This window comes from Gopherus flavomarginatus, chromosome 1 (genome assembly GCF_025201925.1).
Source record: "Gopherus flavomarginatus isolate rGopFla2 chromosome 1, rGopFla2.mat.asm, whole genome shotgun sequence".
In the NCBI taxonomy this organism is placed as follows: Eukaryota; Metazoa; Chordata; order Testudines; family Testudinidae; genus Gopherus; species Gopherus flavomarginatus.
In genome coordinates, this window is record NC_066617.1 from 79355349 (window position 1) to 79375480 (window position 20132).

Below are 20132 nucleotides of genomic sequence, written 5' to 3' on the forward strand. Positions count from 1 at the left end.
TGCTAAGAAATGAGCAGAAAATGTTTGGTAATGATCTGGTCAAGAGAGTGCGTGGGGGAATCAGTTCAAAGAGGGGAATCAAACAAGCAGGTTAATGAAAAGATGCAAGAAGCAGTGAGATCTAATTAGTCATTATAATAAAAATGTAAGGGTGAGAAGACATTAGAATGAGAGCCAGACATTCAAGATGAGAAACTGAGAAGGAACCAGAAAACAATAAATAATGGCATCTCAGAGAGAGATGGAAAAGCCAAATGGAGGAGATGGAGCCAAAAGCAGGGAGAAGAGCAGCTTGGTCATCAATATTGAGACCAGTGCTGCTGTTCAACATATCAACAATCAGGAAAATGAGTTAATAGCTATGTGGTCATATATGCCGAGGATTCAAAATTATTTAAGGTTAGGGAGGACTATGAGGAACTCCATTTGACTCTAAAAAAGTAGTTGATTCAGTTGTAGACAGTTATGCATTGAAAGGAACAATTTAAAATAGGCATGCCCAGTGCCAAGTTCTCAAGTACAGTAAAGCCTCACTTAATGTTGTTTCGTTGTTACATTGCTAATCAGTTAGAGAACATGCTTGTTTAAATTTGCGCAGTGCTCCCTTCTAATGTTGTTTGGCAGCTGCCTGCTTTGTCCACTGCTTGCAGAAGGAACAGCCTGTTGAAGCTAACTGGTGGGGGCTTGGAGCCAGGGTGGACCAGCAGCCCCCCTATTAGCTCCCTGCTCCCCTAAGTTCCCTGTGCAGCAGCTGCCCAGCAGGCTATCAGTTGCCAGCAGTTCAGCTGTCCCTCCCCCCACTACCATGTGCTGCTCCTGGGAGCCTCCTGCTTGCTGTTTAGTAGGGGGGCTAATGTCAGGGTGTCCTCCTCCCCCATGCTCCTTCCCGCCCCTTTACCCAACCTCCATAGAGCAAGAGGGAACACAACAGGGCTCAGGACGGAAGGAGCTTGCTAGCAGCAGCTGCTGTCTCAACTTGCTGATCTGCTTAAAAAGGAAATGTACTTAAGAGTGGGGTCAGCGTACTTAAAGGGGCAATGCGCATCTCTTCCTCTCACACACACACAGGGTGTGTGTCTCTGTCTCTGTCTGCCATGCTTTCTCCCCTCCCTCCATTTGTGCTGCCTTGTAGAGTGTGAGGCTACATTAACAACAATGTGTTAACCCTTGAGAGCTGAGCTGAGTGCTTGTTCATCATTTAGCAGTAAGGCATTCCCTGAGAAATATAACACCCTCTGACTTCATCATCTCAGCCAAGCTTCACAATCATCATTGCTGTGTACAGTATTAAATTGTTAGTTTAAAACTTATACTGTGTGTAAATGTATATAATAAAGTCTTTTGTCCAGTGAAAAAAATATCCTTGGAATGTAACTACCCCTATTTACATGAATTCTTATGGGGAAATTGGATTAGCTTGACATCATTTTGCTTAAAGTTGCATTTTTCAGGAACATAACTACAACATTAAGCATGGAGTTACTGTACAAGATACAGGCATCATTGTGGATTTCTCAGTGACGCTATCTGTGAAATGTGTATCTGGGTTTTTTTTAAAAAAGTGAATAAAAGGTTGTATGGAGAAGAAAACAGAAAATATGCTAATGCATTTATTTAAATAGATGGTTCATTTCAATTTGAATAATGTGTTAAATATTGGTCATATTATTTCAAAACCCAAGTTAAATAGAAAAAGCAAATGGAGAAGAGAAATGAAAATGATTGAAGGTATGTATAGTAGCTGTTCAGTATTATGAGAAATTTAAAAGACTATGCTTATTTAGTTTGGAGAAAAAGACTGTGAAGTTATGATGTATAAAATACTGTAACTTATAGAGGTACTGGTTCAGGGAACGGATATACTTTCAGTGCGCAAAGGAATGTGACATTGAGGTTATATATCCAAAATGCATTACTGCAAATCCGGATAAAATTAGGTTTCCCATTACATATGGCAAGACCTTCACCTCCTAAGAGTTAATGAGAAGTTCCGGTCTGATTATACATACAGAATCCTGAAATTGTGTAAGATTAATGGCATGTAGAAAACCATTCAGGCAATCACTGTTTTTATTTAAGTTGTCTTATAATAAGGGGACACTAAATGAAATGTAAAGGCAACACTGAGAGTGGATTAAGCAAAATGGATTCTCTACACCAAGTAAAGATTGCTAATAACAATTCAAATATTTCTACAAAGTAAAAGGTTGCTTTTTTGAAAACTGGGACAAAACAATTATTTTGTTCAATATTTTGAATTGTCATATAGATGCCAAGTGCTTAATATTGCTTAATACAGGAGGGTGATTTCTTCTATTAATTGATTCCAAGAACATTCCCATGTAATTTCCATATAGATCAGATTTTCAAATAAGGAGTGTATAAAGGTTATAGCCCTCATTTCATGTGGCTTACATAAATTCAGATCCAGTTTTAGACAGAGAGAATTCCTACTCAATTTTTCATGCACCTAAGATCTGGCATTTATTAAGTTACATCTCATTTATCTAGCCATGATTTAGATGAGGAGTTCTCAACCTTTTTCCTTCTGAGCCCCTCCTCCTCCCAACATTCTATAAAATCTCTACAGCCCCCTTTGCTGCAATAACTGGTTTTCTGCATATAAAAGCCAGAGTGGCATTAGGGGGTAGCAAGCAGGACAATTGCTTGGGGCCCCATGCCACAGGGACCCCCATGAAGCTACGTTGCTCAGACTTCAGCTGCAAGCCAGGGTGGTGGGGCTCAGGGACCTGGGCTTCAGCCTCATACAGTGAGACTTCGGCTTTCTGCCTTGGGCCCCAGCAAGTCTAATGCTGGCCCTGCTTGGAGGCTGCCCTGAAACTTACTTGGACCCCTGGTTGGGAGCTACTGATTTAGATGACTGTAAAGTTAGAGACAGATTTTCTAAGAAGTCTGTAATCATTTATTTTGAATTTTTATGCTGTAAATTGCTCAAATATTCATGGTATAATTTTAACTTTTTGGCACGCTTATTGTTTGCCTGAAGACCTAGTTACAGGTGCATGAGCTGACTGGTTAATGGACATACTAGATTTCATGTGGTGGGCAATCTTAAAGTTAAAATGCTTTGAGAAATTCCTGCCTTTGTGACATTTCCAAACAACATGCACTACAATTCTGTACTTTGAGGAAACAATTTAGCTGCCTTTGATATAATTGGGTTTTGGTTTTTTTTAGCTGCTAGCTAAATAACCATTTAAATTGTTAGGATTATGTATACAGATGATAGCATGCTAATATTACATGATGATCTAAATATTTATGTGTGCTGTCCTGCAACATATTATTTAGTGATATAATAGAATTCAATTAAGTAAAGTAATATTACAGTCTCTTAATTCCTTTTATTTCAGTGAATACTTATAAACATACCTTTTAACAATACAAAAGCAGATATCAGAAAGAGTGCAGTATTATGGTATTCCTATATTCGTGGAAAAGCCTTTTTTTTGCAAATAGTTTTACCTAATTAAGTAAGAATGATGCAGAAATGGATAGTTGGATCCATTTAACAATTTAAGAAGTTCTATTTGAGGTTAACGTTGGCACAATAAGGACATGACCGTTTTACAGATAATCCTTTAATGAGCTCATTGCATGCATTTCCAATACATTGCAGTTATTTATTTACAGCTTTCACATATTACTATGAAATAAACCAGACTAACCTATGCAAAATAGGTCACTGAGCATAAGTGGGCAATATATATTTACTTTATTTGTTTATAGATAACTTGCAGTTATTTTCACTTCCCCAGATTAAATGCAAATATTTCATCTAATCTTCATCAACAGCTGAATTTCCCTTAATAGAAAGAACAAAAATGTTTCAGTCACTAATGCTTCATTTAAGATAATAATACAGATGTGTTTTAGTATGTGTAATCTTTCCCATCACATTGTTAAAGAAATGCATACATCTGTAGTTAACAAGTTTCTTGTTTTCATAGATTCATTATAGTGAAATATTTTCGAAAACTATGCTATTATTCCTGTTCGAGGGGAGGAAAGAGTAACATTACCATTGTAATGACAAAGGACATATTTTCCCCAAGTTTTAATTTTATTTATTGATGTTAGAAACCAGTATATTTAAAAGATAAGAACCTCTCAGGAATACCTCTATCTAGCCAGATGTTGAGGAAGGAATCACTCAGAAACCAAAATATATTTTCAGCATATATATATATATATATAAAAGTTACTGAAATGAAAGGTCATTCATATCTGTTTTTTATTCATTTTACATATGCTAAAGAAGTATTTTAAAATGTGGCCGAAAGAGTTTAAAAGCTATATTTTAAAAAAACTGCTTAGCTAATTTTGGATGATTATATGCAAATGAATGGGAGAAATAAATTGTGTTGGAAAAGGGTTTCTTATGATTGCCCTGAACCAAAAATTTTTTTTAATGTAGTAATTTTTAAAAAAGACTATATTCTTGTAATCCTTGTCTTTCTAACTCATGATTGTATATGCCAGGTTTATAAAAATGCTGAAAGGAAATTTTGCTGGATGTTGGTTAGTCTGCAAGAAATTTAATTCTATGCTAAATAAATGTATATTTATGTCTATAAATTTATATACATAATATTAGATTGGACTGAAATTTTCACAGGTTTTACAATAAAAAGTAGTAACAACTATCCTGTACCACTTAAAACATCATAATGCCTGTGAAACAAAATTGGAACACCTCTTCCCCGACAGGAAAATGAGGTTGTTGTTTTTTTCCTCTTGGCAACACCGATGAACAGCTGGCTAGTAGAGAAGTCCCTCTGCAGTTTGAGATTTAATACTCAATCTCTGTCATACTCCCAACAATTACTGGCCTGTAGCTTTGGTTGTTGACTCCCCCGACCTTTAATCTGGGTCTCTTGCTTGATAGATTAGTGAGTTGTCTGTACTGTATCAAACCTAAGGATTTCTATGCAATTTTTATTGCTTTTGGCTACACTTATTTTATGGATTTGCATGAATTTCATGGAATTCTGTCCCAGGGAATTGAAAGTAAGTTAAATGAATAAATCTTTATTTTGAAAATACATGTTTTTTTATTTAGTAATGTTGATGAGGAAACAAAAAAAATCATGTATAGTTTCACTCATTGAAACAAACCCAGAGCTGATTTTTTCTGGCCAGCAGTGTAGAGAGAAAGTAGAGAGAAATTGCTAGGGCTGTCAATTAATTGTCGTTTACTCGCGATTAACTAAAAAAATTAATCATGATAAAAAAATGGATTGTGATTAATTACACTGTTAAACAATGGAATTTCAGTTGAAATTTATTAAATATTTTGGATTTTTTTCTACATTTTAAAATATATTGACTTCAATTACAAATATTTGCACTGTAAAAGATAAACAAAAGAAACAGTATTTTTCAATTCACCTCATACAAGTACTGTAGTGCTGTCTCTTTGTTGTGAAAGTGCAACTTACAAATGTAGATTTTTTTTCAAAAACATAATAATGTAAAACTTTAGCACCTACATGTCCACTCAGTCCTACTTCTTGTTCAGCCAACTGCTAAGACAAACAAGTTTGTATACATTTACAGGCAGTAATGCTGCCCACTTCTTACTTACAATGTCACCTGCAAGTGAGAACAGGAATTTGCATGGGACTTTTGTAGCTGGCATTGCAAGGTATTTACGTGCCAGATATGCTAAACATTCGAATACCCCTTCATGCTTTGGCCGCCATTCCAGAGGACCTGCTTCCATCCTGATGATGCTCATTAAAAAAATTTGTTAATTAAATGTGTGACTGAGCTCCTTGTGAGGAGAATTGTATGCCTCCTTGTCATAAACAGATAGTTAAGGGTTAATGTCTCTTTTACCTATAAAGGGTTAACAAACAGGGAACCAAACACATGACCAATCAGGAGACAAGATACTTTCAAATCTTGGTGGAGGGAAGCCTTTGCTTGTGTTTTTTGGGTTTTGCTTTGTTTTCTCTGGGTCCTGGAAGGGACTGGACGTGCAACCAGGTTTCTTGCCAATCTCCCTGCTACAATCTTTTATAGTGAGTAATTTAGTAAGAAAGGCGGTTATAGTCTTTTGATTGTTTCTGTATTTGCAAATGTGTAGTTTTGCTGGAAGTATTTTAAATTGTATTTTGCTGGGTGGGAGGTTTCTTTCTAGTTTCTATAAGCTGACAGACCCTGTAACTTTTTACCATCTAAATTGCAGAGATAAACTTTTACCTTTTTTTCTTTCTTTTTATTAAAATTTTACTTTGAAGACCTGTCTGATTTTTCCCCCTTGTTGAGGCTCAAGGGAACTGAGTCTGTACTTAACAGGGAGGGAGGGGAGAAGGGGGAATCCCTTTGTTTAGATTCACGGAGCTTGAATCTGTATATCTCTCCAGGAGCCCAGGGAGGGAACACCTGGAAGGGAGGAGGGGGAAGGAAAATGGTTTATTCCCCTTTGTTGTGAGACTCAAGGAATCTGGGTCTTGGGGGTCCCCAGGGAAGGTTTTGGGGGGACCAGAGTGTATCAGGCACGGGAATTCCTGATTGATGGCAGTTTATCAAATCTAAGCTGGTAATTAAGCTTAGGGGAATTCATGCTAGTACCCATATTTTGGATGCTAAGGTTCAGAATTGGGAATTATACTATGACACTCCTGCTCTGTTTTACGCACATTTTGCCATATGTTTCATGTTATAGCAGTCTCGGATGATGATCCAGCACATGTTGCTCATTTTAAAAACGCCTTCACTGCAAATTTGACAAAATGCAAAGAAGGTACTAATGTGAGATATCTAAAAATAGATTAAACACTTGACCCAAGGTTTAAGAATCTGAAGTGTCTTCCAAAATCTGAGAGGGATGAGGTGTGGAGAATGCTTTCAGATATCTTAAAAGAGCGCACTCCGATGTGGAAACTATAGAACCTGAACCACCAAAAAAGAAAATCAATCTTCCGCTAGTGGCATCTGAGTCAGATGATGAAAATGAATATGCATTGATCTGCACTGTTTTGGATTGTTATCGAGAAGAACATATCATCATCATGAACGCATGTCCTCTGGAATGGTGGTTGAAGCATGGAGGGCAATATGAATCTTTAGCACACCTGGCACATACATATCTTGCGATTCCGGAGCCATGCGAATGCCTGTTCTCACTTTCAGGTGACATTGGAAACAAGAAGCTGGTAGCATTATCTCCTTCAAATGTAAACAAACTTGTTTGAGCAATTGGCTGAACATGAAGTAGGACTGAGTGGACTTACTTGTAGGCGCTAAAGTTTTACATGGTTTTATTTTTGAATGCAGGTTTTTTTGTACATGATTCTACATTTGTAAGTTCAAATTTAATGATAAAGAGATTGCACTGCGTATTTGTAATGGGGGAATTACAGATTAACATGACTGCTACTCTGAAACCTCTCACTATTTCTTTTGTTTTTTACAGTGCAAATATTTGTAATAAAAATGAATCTAAAGTGTATTTTGTATTCTGTGTTGTAACTGAAATCAATATATTTGAAAATGTAGAAAACATCCAAAAATATTTAAATAAATGGTATTCTGTTATTGTTTAACAGCGTGATTAATCCCGTGATTAATTTGTTTTAATCATGCAATTAATCACAGTTAATTTTTGTAATTGCTTGATGGCCCTAGAAATTACATTTGATTTTTTTTAAATATAGAAGTGTTTTATTTTGTAAAATATGAATTAACTGTTATTGGGGAATTTCACAGTGAAAGTAAATAATCTACTAGTAGATTTATGATGTACTGTGTAGTAGCACTCTCAGTCTAACCCACTGATATACGTTTTCATTTATAGCTGAATCTCTAGTATACTGAACACTATGTTTATGAATGTTTTCATTCTTATCACGGAGGAATGATCAAAATGATCTTTTAAGAGTATCTCTGTGTGTCGTGTTTGATACTTCCTGGTCATATAAACCACCTGAACCAACTTCTGGTGCCACTAATCCTTCTGTCGCCTGGCTCAGAAAGGAAGATCCAAGCCTCCTTCATGCCCTTGTCCATCTTCTTTTCATCTTTCTGTGCATCCCTTGAGTACCGATTGCTATTTTGTTCCAGTAGTTACTGTAACTACTCCAGTTTTCACAATAAAACCAATTTAGTTAAGATTAAAGTAAGAATTTACTGGCATTTTGCAAAACAGAGAGGAACCAAACAAAAGGATTGTTAGGTAATACATGGCTGCTCTTGTTGCTGTGCAAAAGTATTTTCATGCTGGATCTAAAGTTAATTACACAATAGTTGCAGATTTTACATAGCATAAATGTATTAGTTCTGCAACTGCTCAAGCTGTGACTGTTTCTCCTTGTCAGAACTCCCAGCACATCATCTCAGCAGAAGAATGTCTGTGCTTAGGTATCCAGCTCCTTTTATAATTCCCTAAGCTTTGAAGTAAAGGAGTCATCCATTACATTGCAAACAAGTGTTTGATTACTTCACCTTTCTGATATTAGATTGTCCTGTTTTTTGTTTGATTTGAAGGTCTTTATTTCCCCTCTGTGATTTCAGAATGCACAAATCTAATTTCCCCTTCTTCCTGTAATAAAAAAACCAACTTGCATTTACTTTTTATTTTTTTTAAATGAACCTTTGTCATTCTACCTTACGTTGTGTCAGTATTTCTACATGTTCATGTTCCTGTTTTCTTGTTTCAGACCATAACAGCATCTTGCATAAAGTTTTTTTTTATTTGCAAATGATTGGATCACTGATTTACCTCAATAATGCAAAACGAGCGAAGTCATTTATGTAATGCTAAAAACACTTTTCAATTTTGAAGTAGAAAAATAAAGAATAAAATTTATAAGGACAGCTATTGAAACAATTTAAAAGTGGATAGTCTGGGTATATAGCCCGTCAAAATATTTATTCCTACTAGGGCCACATATTGCCACCTGTAGTCGTGTCTTGGAAGTACCTTGCTCCACAAGTAAAACTATTGAAATCAATGGGACTGCTTTCAGAGGATCAAATTGTGGCATGACTTGTGCGGTCATGCAAAGAAGTAAGGGGGCTTACAGATTGTGAGTAGCAGTTCAGTAAGGAGAATGGCCTCTGAAGGAATGCTACATCCTCTCCTTGTACAGGTGAGTGGAGCAGGTCAGGGTGGCTGTCCCTGGGTGCTAGGGGAAGAATGCTGTGCCCAGGTATAAACCTGGTGCCAGCGTTACCTATGAGACTGAGTGGGAAGCCCTAAGGCAGTTTGAATTTCAGATTCACAGTCTGCCTTCCAGTAAACTCCAGGGGCAGCACAACTATGTGTTCTCCTTTTCTCAAAGGTTATGGCATTTGACTCAAGATTAAGGTACTGTTCAGGGTGAGAGAAGAGTAGCAAAATCTGGCCTTTTATTAAAAGATATTTGTCTAATCTAAAATAAAGGGATTATAACATAATTGAAGTTTTTCTTTAAAGCTTTTGTCTCTTGAGTTTGATAGATTATATTAGATTTGTTCAGAATTCTATTTTTTGCGGCTAATGTTGTAAAGCGGACTAAAGACTTCTAGGCACATGTTCACAAAACTGTGCACGTATGCTCACCCTTATTGTAGTGCTTGTGCTGTTTACTATGCAACTTCTATTAAAATGATAGATTTATTTTTTATAATATAACATTTAGTTATAATTAACATTTATTTAGCATGTTACAATTTCAAAGTGCTGTACAAACGTTAATTAATGACTGATAATGGGTATGGGGAAAATATTTGCATAAAATCTTGAAAATAAGCAGTTCATCATGAAACTATCAAGAAAGTTAGGTACATTTTTCTGCTTAGCACATTTGTTTATGGCCCTTTGTAACTAACTTCTCATGAGGAATACTGTTGGAATCTATATATAATTACACATACAACCCATTACATTTAAGGAAGTTTCTTAAATTTGCAAAGATAAGCACTTAGAAGTTAGAAAATGCCAAAATTAAGGTAACCTGCAAAACCTTAGTTTGACCTTCTTGTGTGTATAATTTATAGTTAAGGTTAAGATTTTGTCACGGTTATTTTTAGTAAGCGGTCGTGGGCACTAAACAAAAATTCCTGAGAGCCATGACTGTCTGTGGCTTTCACTGAAAATAACCAAGCGGGGAGGAGTTAGGGGAGAAGTGACACCTGGAGCTCCATTGAGGAGACTGAGAGCCTGCGCCCTGCTGCGAGAGGTGGGTGGACTGACAGCCTGAGCCCCATCACCACAGGGGGTGGGCACAGGCCCAGTGGCATCCACAAGGGGGCACGCACAGCCATGGCAGGGGGCATCCGGCCCTGAGTACAGCTGCGACGGAGGGGAACAGCCCCAACTGTGTAGGGGGGGCACACAGCTCTGGCCACAGCAGAGCGTGGAGGGGGGCACAGCCCCAGCTATAGCTACTAACAGCTGAAACCAAAGAAGTCATGGAGGTCTAGTAAAGTCACGGAATCCGTGACCTTGACTAAATCATATCCTTAATTTATAATACAGTCCTTAATTTCATGATCACATGTATTTTTTTCCTAAGGACCCTTACCTCATTCAGCGCACAGGCTATATGGTGCTCATTGAATGACTAGCCATCAATTTTTTGTTTCTTCTTCTTAAGCGTGTGGAACTGTGCCTTGTTTTCTATACCACTCAAACTTTACTTTGACAGGATTATTAGTTTCCTCATGGGCTTTTCTTTGATGCTCGTCACTATCTAATATATGATTTCTTCACAAACAATTTATCTTCGCAGTGACTCTGTGAGGAGGGGGTTGGCATAGTCCCCGTTTTACAGCTGAGGACTTGAAACATAGATTAAACTCCAACATTTTGACTCAGTTTTGGTGCCTAGTTTGAGACACGTAGGACCTGATTTTTTCATAATATAGCACTCTATATGTTCAAAGCACAGCTTCCATTAACAATTATGAATGCTCAGCAGTTGTGCAAATCAGATCCCAGGGTATCAAGCTGAGACCCAGAAAATAAGGAACATATACTTGTGACCTGTGAAATTTTAGATTAGGTGACTTACCTGACACAGGAATTCTAGTACAGTATTCAGTGTCTTAACAATGAGGGTCTCCTTTCTTTCCTGTAGTTCTCAGTCTTGTTCACTACACACCTTCCAAGTTCTGACAAGTTTCAGAGTAGCAGCCATGTTAGTCTGTATCCGCAAAAAGAAGAGGAGTACTTGTGGCACCTTAAAGACTAACAAATTTATTCAGCATAAGCTTTCGTGGGCCGCAGTTCCGAAGAAGTGAACTGTAGCCCACGAACTTTATGCTGAAATAAATTTGTTAGTCTCTAAGGTGCCACGAGTACTGCTGTTCTTCTTCCAAATTCTGACACAAATGGGACAGGGGTTCTACGGACAGCATTCTTCTTTATTACACAATCTTGATTCACTCCCAAAGCACCATGTACACTGAATGAGGCTGAGTCCTGGAGAAAATTAATATGTGTACACATAATTAAGGACTGTATCATAATGCATACACACAGTGGGATATGTGCACAGGCATCCTTAATTCTGGCACTTCATACCTTTTGAATGCTTAACTTTGCAACCTTTTAACAGTTCTTTGCATGTAATTTACTTGCTTTTAATAAAGCAAACTGAAGAAACAGAAATTCCATCATGTGGCATTATATTGACACCCACACGGTTCGTCAGCAAAGTTAGAATCTTTAGATCTACAGCACAGACCTCTGCCACTTGAGCTAATTGAATAACTAGTAGCAGTAGTAGGTTATGGTCCTCTGTGTGGACCAGCACTAGAGGGAGATGAGATATGCAATTTGCTATCGGTTTTCACAGATATTTGTTAACAGCAGAGAAATTATGAGGCTCAGGAATCTTGTGTTCCTCTCCATGCACTGGAGGGGGGTGTTCCTTAGAGGGCACAGACACTCCTGCCCGTTTTCCACCAAGCTTGACCCCTTGTGCTCCATCCCCACCAATCTGTCATGCTCCCAATCCTGTCTCTTCCCCACTCCTGCGTCCTTGTCACAGTCTGTAACTACCTAGACTGATTCCCCTTGCCCAGTCAGTTCCAGTTCCCCTTATCTGTTCTGTCTCTCCATTCTAAGGGTCTTTGCCCTAGTCCCAGTTCTCCCCACGCTTACCCTGCCCACAGGCACTGAGTCACCTTGCTCAACTAGTTCCAATCTCCCTACTTCCCACTCCCTGTCACAGTTACCCCCTTCCCCACCAGTCCCAGTCTTTCCAGACTCCCTATCCCAGTCTACTCGTTTTTCTCCTCCTTGGTCCAGATTTTGTCCTCTCTACAGTCAAATCAAATGAATTCCTACTCCACACTGCCTGGGTTCCAGCAAGGAAGTCATTGAGAGCACGAGAGAGAGGTTCTCTACTGTCAATTCCAGTGCCTTGCCTCACCCCAGAGCAGCTGAGAGAGGCCTTTACAGAGGAAGTCCTTCTGAGCCCCCACAACCCTAGACTGGAGCATGCTGTTGCTGTGTGGGGATGGCACATGCACAATCAGATCATCACTAAGAGCTGTCAGAGGCTGGAACATGCAAAGTGTAAATAGAATTTTAGTAAAAGCAGCAAAGAATCCTGTGGCATCTTATAGACTAACGGACGTTTTGGAGCATGAGCTTTCGTGGGTATGAAAGCTCATGCTCCAAAACGTCTGTTAGTCTATAAGGTGCCACAGGATTCTTTGCTGCTTTTACAGATCCAGACTAACACGGCTACCCCTCTGATACATGGAATTTTAGGAGATTTTAACTGTTAATCTGCAGGAAATCTCTACTGAGCATGTGCACATTGCAGTTTTTTTCATAGGTTTGTAACTTGGCCAAATTTTTACTGGCACAGCCAAAGGCACATACCTGACACAAAGGCTATCTAAAATTTGAAGTCCATAATCCAAAGCATGGGTGCTTATTTGAAGAAAAAGGTTGCCAGAATTTTTTAATATGAGCATATAAATGCATTTTGCCCTAGCCCTGTTCTTGGAAATTGCTGCAGTTTTTTCCAGCTGAAATTAAAATATATTCACCTGGCACAGAAAATTTCAGCTGAAACGGTTTAAGTTTGGCAAAATTATAAGAAACTGGAAATAGAGTCTTGTAATGAGAAGTGTCATGCAACCTTAATATGGTGCTAGCACCTCTGCTTATTATCCAGTATTTGCACATCCAGCATGAGGTGTGCTAGCAAAGGTAAGTAGAAAAAATCGCATAGCACCTACATACTCAGTGCCTTTCTCTTACAATGAGAAAGCTACTGCTGATATCACAGGACTTGGATCAGAGCCCAAAAGGAGTCTTCACATACACCTTTACTGGAAAGGGAGTACATTTGGACTATGATCTGACGTTTGTTCATTTAAGTAGAGAGTTTTATTACCGTTAACATAAATAAAAGACAATAGCTACTACAAGCTCTGGAGACCCCTTTTCATGTTCTCTTTTCTGCGTTTCTCTGTATAAATTATCTTGGGAAATATAGAAAACAGTATGAAAAGGACTCTCTAGAGCTTTTAGTAGCTATATTTTTAATGATAGTAAAATTCTTTAGGACCTAGAACAATAGTAGCAGAGTACTTTTATTTTAAAAATTAGAATTTTAATGGCCATAAATAACTTTTCCTAATGTAAGAGTTGTTTTTTACTGCACAGAAAACCTGAGTGTAACAGCATTTGGATTCTCAATATGTTGACTGATAGAGTCCTTGAGGTGAAGTTTTTTTAAGTTAAAAGAGGGACAACTCATAGGGCAGATCATTGCAGGCTGATATTCAGAGCAGTGATTTTTATATCATGAAGGAAGCTTATTGTCTGTCTTCTTTGCAGGATGTTCTGTTTCTGGACATTGATCACTATAAGCAACTTTTATAGTTTGTTATTATTACAATTACTTGTATTATCATGGCGCTTAGGAGCCCTGGTCATGGACCACTATCTCATTGTGCTGGGCGATGTGCAAACACAGAACAAACAGTGAGAGATTGCCTGTATTCTGTTTGTTGTTTAAATATAATTTAACTTATTTTTTAAAGGTTAATTTGAAGCCTACAGTCTTTTCTAATTCAGTGTCAGTTATTATATCCAGGTCGTGTTTTAAAATCATTTGAAAATTTGTCACCTTTTCAGCCCTCCTCTGAATGAGTTAGATGTTGCCAAGGAACAGAATGCTTTGTTCGGGTGCATTGACAATTGGGATCCTAAATTAGAATCATACCTAGAGTTTGGGGTGAATGTATTTCTTACTGGAAATTCAGAGTTATAGAGCAGCTGAGAAAGTTTATAAATCTAATGATTGTAAGTCAGTACAGTTTGTAAATTTAATGATTATATTTCTTCACTGATGTCTCTGGGAATCGACTTGGGAAGAAAAAATTTATTTAGGGTTCAGAGTCCAGTAATACACAATGCTGAGAGAGAGAGAGAGAGGGCATTCACAGCAGGAAAGAGATTAAACAAGAGAGAAGAGATGACACTTCAGCCAAATTCTGCCATCTTTGAAGTAGCTCTGCTGAAGTGAGTGGATTTACCCCAGTTTTATATTAGTGTAACTGAGTGCAGAATTTGGCCTAAATTCTATAAGGAAAAATTAAATGTGAAGAAATATAATGAGTTGTCCAGCTCTGAAGGGTAAAATATTAATAATCTTTTGTACTTCTTGTTTGTTGTTTGTTGTTCTCCAGTCAAGCATAGAAGAGCAATTTCATTGTTAATTATTGTTAACATGTAACTTTTCCCTCCACTTTCCACACAGATAACTGCAAGTTTTCCAACGTGTTCTGTGAAAATTCTCAGAAGCTGGTCAACGTGCAGTTCTTTGCTCTCGCTGCTAAATACCATTCCTTGCCAAGCCTTGAAGTGTGTACCCCATTAGATCAGATGCTTGGAGCACTGAGTGGAAAGCAACACGAGAGATGTGGTATATTGGAATTTATTTTATCTTACAAAAATTCTCAGCAGGCGCTGTGGTGGCTAAGGTTAGATGAGTCTCTTGCTTTACTGCTCAATTTACTTTTATTATTAGCTACTTACTCCAGTGCACAGGTTTATATGATTTCCCCCCCTGAAATTTGAATAAAAGGCATCCCTGCACTCCCATGCCTGTATATGTTTTTAAGACTCAGCCTTAGAAGAGGCTAACTAGGAAGGCAGACAGAAGGGAATTAGACATGGTTCAGTACTTAGGTAGACATCTAGTTCTATTCCCTTGTTGTTTCTCCCTGAGGAGAGTGAGTTTTGATTGGTATTTTTGCTCTTGTTAAAGACTTCACTAGGATGCCTTTCAGCTATATCACCTAAAGCTGTTATCTCATCTCCTATCTGAAGAATCAGACACGGACCTTGACTTTTTATCAAATTAATGGGATTCCACATGGTTACTGGGATTCACCTTAGCAGATACTCATCGGGGTCTAGGTCTGTATTCAAATAAGAGACTTCTACAGAAAACCCAGAAGTTGCAGACAATGGTGCATGTGAATCATTTTGGGGGTGTGGGGGCTGGAACTGTGTCTTCTTAAGTGTTTGTACAGCCCCTATTGTAGTAGGGCCATTTGGGAATTAAAAAAAATAAAAATTAAGTGATTTAAGATCCCTTTACAGCATGCCCAGTAGACATCTGCTAAGACTTTTTAGCACTCCTTAATATAGTCTTGCTCATTTTGGAACTTCATATATAGTATGGGAAACTTGCACATTCTCCTTGCCCTCCCTGACAAACCTGGGGCCACTATGACAATTTACATGAGAGAGAACGTTAAGTGCCTGTTGAACTTTCTCCCTTGATTAACTGAGCCCATGCTGAACACTCAACCACATATTCCTGTGGCAAAGAAGCGTTTACTTTAAAATTTCATTTGAGCATGTATGTTCTGAGGCATTCTGCGCAACTACTTTGTGATTTCCCAGGAACATCAGCCATATAAGAACAGTCTATATCTACAAATAAAATATGTGCTTAATGTTAAGAATGTGAGCAGTCAGATTAGTTTTCATGTGACTACTACTGCACCCATAAAGTTTAGTACATCTTGAGTGTATCAGGGCTTAACATAATTTGAAAATGTGGTAATACTCTTGTGCTCATAGTTAAGCACACGGTTAAGTATATTGCTGGATTGGAGCCTTAAAGACAGGATTGACACCACAAAAGGAACTGATCGTCCGTATTCCCCATTTCTTTACTTGGGCTAGAGTCTGATTTCAAGTGCGCTGGTATATGTCTGGAGTCTGTCCATTAACTGCAGTTATTTATATTGAATTAAAGCGGCGTGAAAGGTGCACTGGAGTTTGCCCTGGATTGATCTTGTTTTAACAGATCATAAATTGTCCTTTCTTCTTTACTTGCCTTTCACTGCAATCATTTTCAAGTGCACTATCCATTCCTTCCCTAAGGCTCACAATTTTGGCATTAAGCAACAAAGAGTCCTGTGGCACCTTATAGACTAACAGACATATTGGAGCATAAGCTTTCGTGGATGAATACCCACTTTGTCAGATGCATGTCTGACATTTCAAATTAACTGCTCACATCCAGGCTCTCAGTGCTCTCCTGCCTTTGTTTTATAATCTGCATCACTCTATACATTGTATTTAAACTCTGAAGTCCCATCTTCTTCACCATCTTAATAATGAGGGTTGGTCATTTATTCCATTTACTGCTGTGATCTCTTCTGTCCGACTTCCCTGTCTTTCATCTCCCCAGACTATCCAAAACATTACAGCTAAAATCATCTTCCTCTTCTGGTATTATGAACATGTCAGTCCCCTCCCTGAATACCTTCACTGGCTTCTCTTCCTTCTTGCATCCAGCTGAAGCCCTTTGTCCCTGTCTTTCTGGTTGTATATGTACACCTCCTATTTTGCTTGCATCTTGGCTCTTTTTTCCTTTTCCATGCTCTCTCAGGCCCTGTACTATACTTAATTCTCTCTAATTAATGTCTTTTCCCCCTGCTTCTCCCACTCTTGCCTTTGTACCCTTTTTTTGCTGCTGTCCCCAGCATTTGGATCAGTTCACCCCCCCCCCCCCAATCAAGTGCCTTTCTTCCTTATGTCTGTACAGAAAAAAAAAATTGGAGATATGCTTATCTCCTAGAACTGGAAGGGACCTTGAAAGGTCATTCAGTCCAGTCCCCTGCCTTCACTAGCAGGACCAAGTACTGATTTTTGCCTCAGATTCCTAAGTGGGCCCCCTCAAGATTAGAGCTCACAACCCTGGGTTTCGCAGGCCAATGCTCAAACCACTGAGCTGTTCCTCCCTCATAATTATTAAAGGATAGAGACCAAATAATTGTTTTCTATATACTGTAAATGAGCTCTGTGTAATGTTGTAATTGTAGTCCTGTGCTTTGTTGCATTATAGGAAATATTAAAAATATTTCATGTATTTTATTATTTTACTATAATTTGAGTCCTTTGTATAAAGTTGCCAACAAGTCAGTGAAAACTCCTTAATTTAAATGAATTGCCTGGTAGTCATCTGGATGAGGCAAAGTACCAAGCTTCAGATTTGTAATATGGGACTTTTCGTGTGAAAACTGGGATCTTTAATCTTCTTTTAGACTTTCCTGGACTCATTCCTGTATTTCAGGAAAGATGCACATTTGCTATCCTATGTGAAATGTTCAGGAACAAATTGGAATCTTTAAAGAGGGCTTTACATACAAAGGAAGAATGTCAATTATATCATGCAAAATTATTCTTTAGCGTAATTCCATTTATTGTTCCAATGTCTTTTGTAATGTACCTTGTCATAAGAAAAAGATGTTTGAGAGACACAAACACCTCCAGAGTTCTCTAACCTGTGAAATAATGAGAGAGAGGTGGAGCGGGAAGAGAGAGGGGAAAGCTGTGCGGGTTGCAAATGCAAGGTCTTTTTTAACTTATAGTAAGTTGTGTGTTGGGGGGTTTTTTCCCTCAAGCTTGTAAACTTCTGTAACTCGGTTTGTGAATTTGACTATGACACCCTTTAGCCATACCCCACCAGGCAACAAACGCTTTAGTTTTTGTCTCTCCAGTTTCTTAAGACTTTATCCTGTGAAACACTCCTCTCCTCCCTGCCCCTGAATAAGAGATCAATAAATTTTATAACGGGCAAAAAAAATATGGATGCACATAATAGTAACAGCGTTTAGGGTGGGTTGTTTGAAAAGGAGCACATCAGGTCATTAAAGTGCTTTTGAAAATCTAGGGGATAGGTAGAAGAGATGGTTGGATGGGGCAGGAGTCCCAGGGGGGCCGGTCAGGAATGAGAGGAGGGGTTGAATGGGGTGGTGTGGGTAGAGGGGTGGTCAGGGGACAGGGAGCGGGGGTGTGTGGATGGGGCAGGGATCCCAGAGGGACCATCAGGGAACAGGGGGGATTGGATGGAGCAGGAGTCCCAGGGGGCGGGGGCGGGCAGATAGGAGGTGGGAGCTGGGCTACGACCTCCTCCCCTATCGAGCCCTCCATACAATTTATAAAACCCAATGCAGCCCTCAGGCCAAAAAGTCTGCCCGCCTCTGGTCTAGAGGTATAAATGTCAAAGCCCAAAGTACAAAATTAGACAAATCACACTTAGCCTGTTGTTAGCATGTTATAGGAAGAATGTTTCAGAGAATAAATAAGTCTTAGCTTTTTTCAGGAAGGGAGTTCTTTATTTCTAAAATTACTAATTCTTCTTCGAGTGATTGCTCACATCCATTCCAGTTAGGTGTGCGCGCCACGCGTGCACGCTCGTCGGAAACTTTTTACCCTAGCAACTCCAGTGGGCCGGCAGGTCGCCCCCTAGAGTGGCGCCGCCATGGCACCCGATATATACCCCTGCCGGCCCACCCGCTCCTCAGTTCCTTCTTACCGCCGTGTCGGTCGTTGGAACTGTGGAGCGCGGCATAGCTGTCCTCCACGTCCCTAGCTCTCCTTGTTCTACGGTTAATAGTTAGTAGTTAAGTGTAGTTAGTTATATAGTTAATAGTGTAAATAATATTGTAGATAGTTGTTAGCCGGTTTGGGCCGTAGCCCTTTCCGGCACCCGGCACCGGGCTCATGCCTGGTTCGCCGGGCTTTAAGCAATGTGCGGCCTGTAAGAAGCCTATGCCGACCAGCGACCCTCACGACGCGTGTCTAAAGTGCCTGGGGGAATCGCACAGGTCGGACAAGTGCCGCATTTGCAAGGCTTTTAAGCCCAGAACAAAGAAGGAGAGAGACCAGAGACTTAGGACTCTCCTCATGGAAGCGGCACTCGACCCGGCAGCTTCGCAGACTGTCATCTCGACACCGGCACCGGATCGCGCCGGCACCGGAAAGACTCCCCGGCACCGACCTTCCCCGGCACCGGGTGCAGAAGCAAGACCCTCGAAGTCTGCAACTCCATCCAGGCAGACTCGAGTGGAGCGCCTGGCATCGACATCTACCGCGGCGCTACCGGCACCGTCGACTCCGGGCCCGGTGGGTCCGTCAAGTCCGGTCCCGCCGAGCTCCCCCATAAGATCTGGGGTTGAGCTATTGGTCCCATCGACTCCAGAGACCTTCGCCTCGGCACGGGACCTCATTGCCCTGACTGAGTCAACTCAGCCTCCACCCCCGGTCCCTCCGGTGCGGGTGGCGTCCAGGGGCAAACCCATGATGACGGCGCCGTCTCGGGACTCACGCTCGCGGTCGAGGTCCTGACACCACGGTCGCTCAAGATCCCGCCGCCGCTCGCAGTCCCGGCACCGCTCCCCTCGGCGGTACCGGTTGTACTCGCGGCACTGATCGGCCTCCAGACGGTCACGGTCTGGTTCCAGCCGCCGATACCGGCACCGGGACTCTAGGAGCCAGTCCCGCCGTCGATCAGCGCACCGGTCGACCTCCCGGCACTGAGCTGGTGGCAGGTCCCGGTCCCGGTCGACCTCCCGACACCGCGTCGGTGGCAGGTCCCGGTCCCGATCCCGGCACCGAGGCAGCGGCCGGTACCGGTCCAGATCCCGGCACCGAGTCCAAGACAGAACCCGGTCCCGATCCCGGCACCGGTATGACTCCCGGTACCGGTCCCCAGCACTGAGAACATCTTCGGTGCCGGAACGCGGAGACTCTTACCAGCCGCGATCGGCCCCTCCATGGCCTTCCAGACAGCCGTTGGTGTCATCGCAGGCGGACAGCGTATACGCGCTGGGCACCGACAGACAAGCGG

The 20132-nt window shown here is 40.3% G+C and overlaps 1 protein-coding gene across 5 annotated transcripts in view; it reads left to right on the forward strand.

Annotated features, from left to right (window-relative positions):
- The window catches only part of METTL25 (methyltransferase like 25), a 134211-nt gene that overhangs the window by 17524 nt on the left and 96555 nt on the right, over nt 1-20132 (forward strand). For 4 of the 5 annotated variants that reach the window (XM_050935471.1, XM_050935484.1, XM_050935490.1 and 1 more), the window contains exon 2: nt 14739-14903. The exons of the other annotated variant lie outside the window; for it this stretch is intronic. In XM_050935471.1, the coding sequence (XP_050791428.1) occupies nt 14739-14903 (165 nt within the window). The remainder of the gene's footprint in view (nt 1-14738; nt 14904-20132) is intronic. 5 annotated transcript variants of the gene reach the window in all.